This window comes from Eriocheir sinensis, chromosome 30, assembly GCF_024679095.1.
Source record: "Eriocheir sinensis breed Jianghai 21 chromosome 30, ASM2467909v1, whole genome shotgun sequence".
In the NCBI taxonomy this organism is placed as follows: Eukaryota; Metazoa; Arthropoda; class Malacostraca; order Decapoda; family Varunidae; genus Eriocheir; species Eriocheir sinensis.
The window spans coordinates 2,074,926-2,084,372 of record NC_066538.1 but is presented as its reverse complement, the minus strand read 5'-3'; the positions used below and the strand labels follow the sequence as shown (position 1 = coordinate 2,084,372).

The following is a 9,447-nucleotide window of genomic DNA, read 5'->3' as shown; positions in this document are numbered from 1 at the left end:
GGAGGAAAGAAAGACAGGTGAGGTTGGTAATTGGCCAGGTATTCACAGGTAAGGGAGGAAAGAAAGACTGGTAAGGTCGGTAATTGGGCCAGGTAAGGGAAGGTAAGACAGGTAAGGTCGGTAATTGGGCCAGGTAAGACAGGTAAGGTCGGTAATTGGTCAGGAAAAGGAAGGTAAGACAGGTAAGGTCGGTAATTGGCCAGGTAAAGGAAGGTAAGACAGGTAAGGGTCGGTAATTGGCCAGGTATTCACAGGTAAGGTAAGACAGGTAAGGTCGGTAATTGGCCAGGTATCCACAGGTAAGGTAAGACAGGTAAGGTCGGTAATTGGCCAGGTATCCACAGGTAAGGTAAGACAGGTAAGGTCGGTAATTGGGCAAGGTTTTAGGGGACAGCTCATACCTCTAGTCGGTCGGTACGTGGCACCTTCTGGGCGGGCACGACGGCTTGCTGGGGCACGACGCCGGTGATGGGCGAAGCCACGGCGCCGTCGGTGACCCCCATGGCCATGACGGGCGACGAGGGGATGTAGGGGTTGAAGTTGCTCATGGTGGGGATGCCGGCAAGGTACGGCGACGAGTTGTGCTGCTGTGGAGGGAGAGAAAAGGGGAGGTTAGACGGGGGTGACGGAGGGGGGTGGGGAACGTAAGCAAGGGAAAGGTGAGGTAAGGTAAGGTAAGGTAAGGTAAGGTAAGGTAAGCAATGATAGGCAAGAGGATAGGGATGGATGGTTTGTGATATGGAGAGAGAGAGAGAGAGAGAGAGAGAGAGAGAGAGAGAGAGAGAGAGAGAGAGAGAGAGAGAGAGAGAGAGAGAGAGAGAGAGAGAGAGGGGGGGGGGGGATTAGATGGAGGTGACAGCGTGGGAAAAATGCGTAAGCAAGGATAGGAAAGGTAAGGTAAGTTAAGGTAAGGTAAGGTAAGGTAAGGGATAGAGACAAGTTGTGCTGCTGCAGAGGCAGAGAAAAGGGGGGAGGTTAGACGGGGTGGCAGATTGGGGTGAGGAGCGTAAGCAAGGTAAAGTAAGGTAAGGTAAGGTAAGGTAAAATAAGGTAAGGTAAGGTAGGCATAATTTGGTCAGGTAAAGTAACGACAGAAACAGCGGTGGGTTGAACTGCTGAGGTTAGGTCAAGTTAGGTTAGGTTAGGTCGAGATCAATATAGGTAAGGTCAGGTACGGGTGAAAGGAAGAAAAGGAAGACAAGCAGGGTTAGGTTTGCTCAGGTAAGGTAAGGTAATGTGAGGTAAGGTAAGGTAAGGTAATGTGAGGTAAGGTAAGGTAAGGTAAGGTAAGGTAAGGTAAGGTAAGGAAAGGTAAGGGTTTAGGTAAGATAAAAATAGATGTGATGAGGTAAGGAAAGGTAAGTCTGGTTGAGAGAGAGAGAGAGAGAGAGAGAGAGAGAGAGAGAGAGAGAGAGAGAGAGAGAGAGAGATTGACGGGAGAAGATAAGAATATATGCAAGTACTAGAGATAAGAACCTTGATATCAGTTTATGAGGTGGAAGAAGAGGAGGAGGAGGAGGAAGAAGGGTACGCGTAAACGAAGGAAGAGAAGGAAGAGTAAAATAAAAAGATGATGAAAAAAATGAAGAAAGGGAAGATGGATAAAAAGAGGAGGAAGGAAAGGAAGAAAAGGATGAAGAAGAAAATGGGAAATGAAAGAAAACGGAAAGGAGGAGGAAAAGGAGGGAGAAAAGGTGAAGAGAGTGGAAGGAAAAAAAGAAGAAAATAAAAAATGGAAAGGAAGAAGGAAGGAGAGGAAAAGTAAACGAAAGAAAATATCAGAGAATGGAAGATGAAAGAAAGGAAATGGTGGAAGAGGAAAACACAGGAAAAGGAGGAAGAAAAGAGTTGAGGAGGAAACAGAAGGAAGGAAGGAAGGGAGGGAGACATAAACATACGATGGGGGGGAGGGGGAGGTGATGAAAGGAAGGGAAGGGAAAGGAAGGGGAGGGAAAGAAAGGGGATGGAAAGGAAGGGAAGGGAAAGGAAGGGAAGAGAAGGGGAGGGAAGGGAAAGGCAGGCATAGCAAATTATACCAAAGGAGGAGAAGGAAGAGGAGGAGGAGGAAGAGGAGGAGGAGGAGGAGGAGGTAGCAAGCAGTACATGGTCTTAATAATAATAACAACAACAACAACAATAACAAACACACAAACAAACAACAAACATAAGCGGAGCAAAAAAACAAAACAAAAAAAGACGAAAAAAAAACGAAAATATAAAAAAATAACCGAAATTCCTAAAAGACAAAAAAAAAAAAATCAATAATAATAAAAATAATGATAATAATAAATAAAGTATAGAGGATTTAACTAGGAGGTTCCAATACCCTATACTGCCGCAGCTAACTCTTCTATCGTCTATACTTCATTCATAATAGTAGTAGTAGTAGTAGTAGTAGTAGTAGTAGTAGTAGTAGTAGTAGTAGTGAAAGTAATCAATTTAAACTGCATATGAGAAAGTTTATGTGAGAGAGAGAGAGAGAGAGAGAGAGAGAGAGAGAGAGAGAGAGAGAATGCATAAACAAACAGAGGGCGAAAAGAAAGAAAACCAGATGGCGAACTAGACATAACAACCTCTCTCTCTCTCTCTCTCTCTGGTAGGAGGAATGGGAGAGGAAAGAAAAGGGAGAAAAAAAGAGAAGGAAAAGGAAGGAAGGAAGGTAGGGAGGGAATGAGTGTGAAGGATTCTCTCTCTCTCTCTCTCTCTAACCGCACACAATTTTGGGGGAAACTGCAAAAAAAAAAAAAATGGTTCCACACTTTCGCACAACTACGTGTTCTGCGCATATAAAAAATCACTCCCCTCTATTTTTTTTGCGCCAATAACATACTTTAATTGTGTCTATATGTTTTTATTTGTTTGTTCTAAAGCGCGAAATGTGAAATCGCTAAAGTGGAAACCGCGAACCGTGAATGTTGAAAATCCCTATTCCTCAAACACTACACTCGTATCTATTTAGCTTTTTCCTTTTTATCAAGCTAATCTAACCTATCATTAATCAGCTTTTTCTATCCGTGGTGCAGTGGTTAGCGTCCCTGACCACGAATCTGCTGGTCCAAGTTCGAATCCCGGTCCAGGTACACTACACTCGCATCTATTTAGCTTTCTCCTTTTATCAAGCTAACTTAACCTATCATTATTTTTTTTTCTCTCCGCGGTACAGTGGTTAGCGTCCCTCACTACGAATCTGTGGTCCAAGTTCGAATCCAGGTCCAGGTAGCCAGTTTGCATCTATCCCACCCTCAAACACTACACTCGCATCTATTTAGCTTTCTCCTTTTTATCAAGCTAACTTAACCTATCACTATTCAGCTTTTTTCTATCCGTAGTGCAGTGGTTAGCGTCCCTGACTACGAATCTGCTGGTCCAAGTTCGAATCCCGGTCCAGGTACACTACACTCGCATCTATTTAGCTTTCTCCTTTTATCAAGCTAACTTAACCTATCATTATTTTTTTTCTCTCCGCGGTACAGTGGTTAGCGCCCCTCACTACGAATCTGCTGGTCCAAGTTCGAATCCAGGTCCAGGTAGTCTGTTTGCATCTATCCCACCCTCAAACACTACACTCGCATCTATTTAGCTTTCTCCTTTTATCAAGCTAACTTAACCTATCACTAATCAGCTTTTTTCTATCCGTGGTGCAGTGGTTAGCGCCCCTGACTACGAATCTGCTGGGCCAAGTTCGAATCCCGGTCCAGGTACACTACACTCGCATCTATTTAGCTTTCTCCTTTTATCAAGCTAACTTAACCGATCATTATTTTTTTTCTCTCCGCGGTACAGTGGTTAGCGCCCCTCACTACGAATCTGCTGGGCCAAGTTCGAATCCAGGTCCAGGTCTGTGTGTATCTATCCCACCCAGCCGTTCAATCTTCCTTTCACGCTGGCCGATAAATGGGTACCTGGGGACTCCTAGGGAAGGTATGTGGTAACCCGGATGTCACACTGGATTGGGTCAAGAGTTCTCTCCCACCACCACAGGGTTAAAGATCAATGGTACGGAGATGAGCACCGCCACCACGCGCAGTTATGGTGTATGACCCCAACTTAACCTTTTTTAACCTAACATATGGAGTCCACACTTGCCATTATTTAACTTTCTAACTTTTTTTTTTACAGCTAAAGAAACAGGTCAAGGGCAACAACAAAAAGGGCAAAATAAATAAATAAATAAATAAATAAAATACAGCCCGCTAATCGCTGCTCCCACAAAGGCAAAAGTAATGAGCGCCCAAAAGAAGTCAAAATTACTCATATTTATTTAGCTTTATTGTTTTAAGCTAACCTAACCTATTAACTACTACTAGCTTTATCGTTTTCGTAAGCTAATTCAACCTATTAATTACTCGTATCTATTTAGTTTTATTGTTTTAAGCTAACCTAACCTATTAACTACTATTGCATATATTTAGTTTTATCGTTTTCGTAAGCTAACCTAACCTATTAATTACTCATATCTATTAAGCTTTATTGTTTTAAGTTAACCTAACCTATTAACTACTATTGCATATCTTTAGTTTTATCGTTTTCGTAAGCTAACCTAACCTATTAATTACTCGTATCTATTTAGTTTTATTGTTTTAAGTTAACCTAACCTATTAACTACTATTGCAAATCATTAGTTTTATCGTTTTCGTAAGCTAACCTAACCTATTAATTACTCATATCTATTAAGCTTTATTGTTTTAAGTTAACCTAACCTATTAACTACTATTGCAAATCATTAGCTTTATCGTTTTCGTAAGCTAACCTAACCTATTAATTACTCGTATCTATTTAGCTTTATTGTTTTAAGCTAACCTAACCTCTTAACTACTATTGCATATATTTAGCTTTATCGTTTTCGTAAGCTAACCTAACCTATTAATTACTCGTATCTATTTAGTTTTATTGTTTTAAGCTAACCTAACCTATTAACTACTATTGCAAATCATTAGCTTTATCGTTTTCGTAACCTAACCTAACCTATTAATTACTCGTATCTATTTAGCTTTATTGTTTTAAGCTAACCTAACCTATTAACTACTATTGCATATCATTAGCTTTATCGTTTTCGTAACCTAACCTAACCTATTAATTACTCATATCTATTAAGCTTTATTGTTTTAAGCTAACCTAAACTCTTAACTACTATTGCATATATTTAGCTTTATCGTTTTCGTAAGCTAACCTAACCTATTAATTACTCATATCTATTAAGCTTTATTGTTTTAAGCTAACCTAACCTATTAACTACTATTGCATATTTTTTGCTTTATCGTTTTCGTAAGCTAACCTAACCTATTAATTACTCATATCTATTAAGCTTTATTGTTTTAAGCTAACCTAACCTATTAACTACTCTTGTATCCATTTAGCTTTATCGTTTTCGTAAGCTAACTTAACCTAACGTATTAATTACTCATATCTTCAGCTTTATCGTTTTCGTAAGCTAACTTAACCTAACCTATTAATTACTCATATCTTCAGCTTTATCGTTTTCGTAAGCTAACTTAACCTAACCTATTAATTACTCATATCTTCAGCTTTATCGTTTTCGTAAGCTAACTTAACCTAACGTATTAATTACTCGTATCTATTTAGCTTTATCGTTTTAAGCTAACCTAACTTATCAACTACGCTTGGATCTATTCAGCTTTCTCGTTTTCGTAAGCTAACTCAACCTAACCCATTAATTACTCATATCTATTTAGCTTTATCGTTTTAAGCTAACTTAACTTATTAACTACGCTTGGATTTATCTAGCTTTATCGTTTTCGTAAGCTAACTTAACCTAATCTATTAATTACTCATATCTATTTAGCTTTATCGTTTTCGTAAGCTAACTTAACCTAATCTATTAATTACTCATATCTATTTAGATTTATCGTTTTAAGCTAACCTGACTTATTAACTACGCTTGCATCTATTTAGCTTTATCGTTTTCTTAAGACAACCTAACCTGACCTAACTTTACACTGACATCTATTTAGCTTTATCGTTTTCTTAAGACAACCTAACCTGACCTAACTTTACACTGACATCTATTTAAAAGCTTTATCGTTTTCTTAAGCTAACCTAACCTAACTTTACACTGATATCTATTTAGCTATATCGTTCTTGTAAGCTAAATTAACCCAACCTATTTATATATTAACTACACTTGGATCTCTTTAGCTTTATAGTTATCGTAAGAAAGCCTGACCTAACCTAACCTATTCACACTACATTCATATATTTAGCTTTCTCGTTCTTATCAGCTAACTTAACCTAACCTACTAGCACTACACTCGCATCTATATAGCTTTTTCGTTTTCGTAAGCTAATCTAAGCTAACCTAACCTATTAAAAAAAATCGTAAGCTAACCTCACCTACTAATTACTCATATCGATTTAGCTTTCTCGTTCTTATCAGCTAACTTAACCGAACATACTAACGCTACACTCGCATTTATCAACCTAACTTAACCTAACCTATTAACTACGCTTTATCTTTTTCGTAAGCTAACCAAATAGACTGATTACTTATATCGATTTAGCTTTCTCGTTTTTATCAACTAACTTAACCTAACATACTAACGCTACACTCGCATTTATCAACCTAACTTAACCTAACCTATTAACTACGCTTTATCTTTTTCGTAAGCTAACCAAATAGACTGATTACTTATATCGATTTAGCTTTCTCGTTATCAGCTAACTTAACCTAACTTACTAACGCTACACTCATCTATTTAGCTTTTTTCGTTTTCGTAAGCTAATCTAAGCTAACCTAACCTACTGACTACGCTTTATCTTTTTCGTCAGCTGACCTAACCTACTGATTACTCATATCAATTTAGCTTTCTCGTTCTTATCAACTAACTTAACCTAAGCTACCAACACTACACTCGCATCTATCTAGCTTTCTCGTTTTCGTAACCTAACCTAACCTAACCTAATCTAATCTAACCTAGTGATTTCTCATATCGATTTAGCTTTCTCGTTCTTATCAGCAAACTTAACCTAATCTACCAACACTACATTCGCATTTAACAAGCTTTCTCGTGTTCGTAACCTAACCTAACCTAACCTAATTTAACCTACTGATTACTCATATTAATTTAGCTTTCTCGTTCTTATCAGCAAACTTAACCGAATTTACCAACACTACATTCGCATTTAACAAGCTTTCTCGTGTTCGTAACCTAACCTAACCTAATTTAACGTAGTGATTACTCATATCCATTTAGCTTTCTCGTTTTCATCAGCTAACATAACCTAACTTAACACTACACTCGCATTTATCTATCTTTCTCGTGTCTGTAACCTAACCTAAGCTAACCGAGCCTATTAACAACGCTCTATCTTTTTCGTAAGCTAACCTAACCTATTAACAACGCTCTATCTTTTTCGTAAGCTAACCTAACCTATTAACAACGCTCTATCTTTTTCGTAAGCTAACCTAACCTATTAACAACGCTCTATCTTTTTCGTAAGCTAACCTAACCTATTAACAACGCTCTATCTTTTTCGTAAGCTAACCTAACCTACTGATTACTCTATCGATTTAGCTTTCTCGTTTTTATCAGCTAACTTAACCTAACCTAACCTATTAATTACGCTCTATCTTTTTCGTAAGCTAACCTAACCTATTAACAACGCTCTATCTTTTTCGTAAGCTAACCTAACCTATTAATTACGCTTTATCTTTTTCGTAAGCTAACCTAACCTACTGATTACTCATATCGATTTAGCTTCCTCGTTCTTATCAGCTAACTTAACCTAACATAACGCTACACTCGCACTATCTAGCTTTTCCGTTTTCTTCAAGCACAGCGGCACTAGAATATATAGGGAGACTAAAGCATGTATCTCCTAGGGGTGTGTAGCATAGCAGCGAATTCGTAATATCTATAGCGTTGCAGTGCGGTGTGTGGATAAGCTAACTCGACAGCGCTATACAGGAATACATGAGATAGCGGCGTTGTATATCGTAGCTTTCGCAGTTCGCTATACATAGTAGGCAATGCGCAGTAGGGTGGGAGATATTTTACGCTAATCTGAGGCGGCACGAAAAAGCTCCTTAGCGATTTTGCGTTGAAAAATATGTCGCTGTTTTATTGTATTTGGCTGTGATTCTTGCTGTGGTGTGTGTGTGTGTGTGTGTGTGTGTGTGTGTGTGTGTGTGTGTGTGTGTGTGTGTGTGTGTGTGTGTGTGTGTGTGTGTGTGTGTGTGTGTGTGTGTGTGTGTGTGTGTGTGTGTGTGTGTGTGTGTGTGTGTGAGAGTTGTGTGTGTGTGTGTGTGTGTGTGTGTGTGTGTGTGTGTGTGTGTGTGTGTGCGTGTGCGTGAAAGAATGCAGAATGTATACATGACTCAGAGAATTAAAATGTGTGTGTGTGTGTGTGTGTGAGTGAGTGCGTGTGTATGTGTGTGTGAGTGCGTGTGTATGTATGTGTGTGTGTGTGTGTGTGTGTATACACACACACACACACACACACACACACACACACACACACACACACACACACACACAACCAAGGAATAACGTGAAGTGAACATGAAAATCCAAATGCATGTATGTATCAATGTATGTTATGTGTATGTATAGATGTAAACCTAGGTCCATGTACGTGTGTGTGCGTGTGTGTATGTGCGTGTGTGTGCACTTACAGGCATCATCACACAGCACACATCGTGGAACGGGGACGGCCGAACGGGGGGCAGGTGGGGGGGCTGGATCTGAGGGGGGAGGGGGGAACACGTCACCTGTGGAACCTCGTAATTAACACTTGCACCGGGGGAGGGGGAGGGGCGGGGAGGGGAGGGGGGGGTAATAGAGATAGAGGGGGGAGGGAAGGGGGTAGAGGGAGTGGTGGGGAAGTGGGGAAAATGGAAGAGGTAGAGAAGGTGAGAGGAAAGAGGGGGAGGAGTGGAGGGGGGGATAGAGATAGAGGGGGATGGAAGGAGGGAGGGAGTGGTGGGGAAGTGGAGGAAATGGAAGGGGAAGAGAAGAGGTGGGAAAGAGGGAGGAGGGGTAGGGGGAGAGGAGGAAAGGAGAGAGTGGGGGGAGAGAGGGAGAGGAGATAAGAGAGGGGAGAAGGGGCAGGATATGGGAGAAGGGAGAAGAGGGGGAAGGGGATGGGGAGGATAAATGGGGGAGAAGGAGAGGTGGGGAGCTATTTCCTGTCTCACCCCCTTTCACTCACATTCTCTCTCTCTCTCTCTCTCTCTCTCTCGTTTGTTAAGAAGAAAAGAAAGACAATAATTAAGAGGAGAGAAAAGAGGAAGAGAAGAAGGAGAGGAAAGAAGAAGGGAAGAAGGGAAAAGAAAAGAGGAAAAGAAAAAAGGGAGAAGAAGGGAAGAAAGAGGGAAGAGGCGAGAAGAGAAGAGAGGAAGAGAAAGGGAAGAGTTGAGAGGAGAAGAGGAAGAGAAAGGGAAGAGTTGACAGGAGAAGAGAGGAAGAGAAAGGGAAGAGGAGAGAAAAA

General features: G+C 40.3%; 1 protein-coding gene and 1 long non-coding RNA gene across 12 annotated transcripts in view; both read right to left on the bottom strand.

The window, feature by feature from the left end:
- LOC127005431 (muscleblind-like protein 2a) overlaps positions 1–9,447 on the bottom strand; it is a 229,880-nt gene that overhangs the window by 30,492 nt on the left and 189,941 nt on the right. For 9 of the 10 annotated variants that reach the window (XM_050874275.1, XM_050874272.1, XM_050874269.1 and 6 more), the window contains exons 4-5: positions 8,633–8,701; positions 402–587 (exon numbers count right to left, since the gene is read on the bottom strand). In XM_050874275.1, the coding sequence (XP_050730232.1) occupies positions 402–587; positions 8,633–8,701 (255 nt within the window). The remainder of the gene's footprint in view (positions 1–401; positions 588–8,632; positions 8,702–9,447) is intronic. The other variant, XM_050874276.1, reaches the window with a different exon arrangement.
- LOC127005440 (uncharacterized) lies at positions 4,667–5,807 on the bottom strand. Of its 2 annotated transcripts, XR_007758529.1 has the most exons (4): positions 5,442–5,807; positions 5,226–5,385; positions 4,966–5,015; positions 4,667–4,860 (listed from the first exon to the last, which is right to left on the bottom strand). It is a non-coding gene; the product is annotated as an uncharacterized LOC127005440 (long non-coding RNA). The 2 variants fall into 2 exon arrangements; XR_007758528.1 differs by having other exon boundaries at positions 4,667–5,015.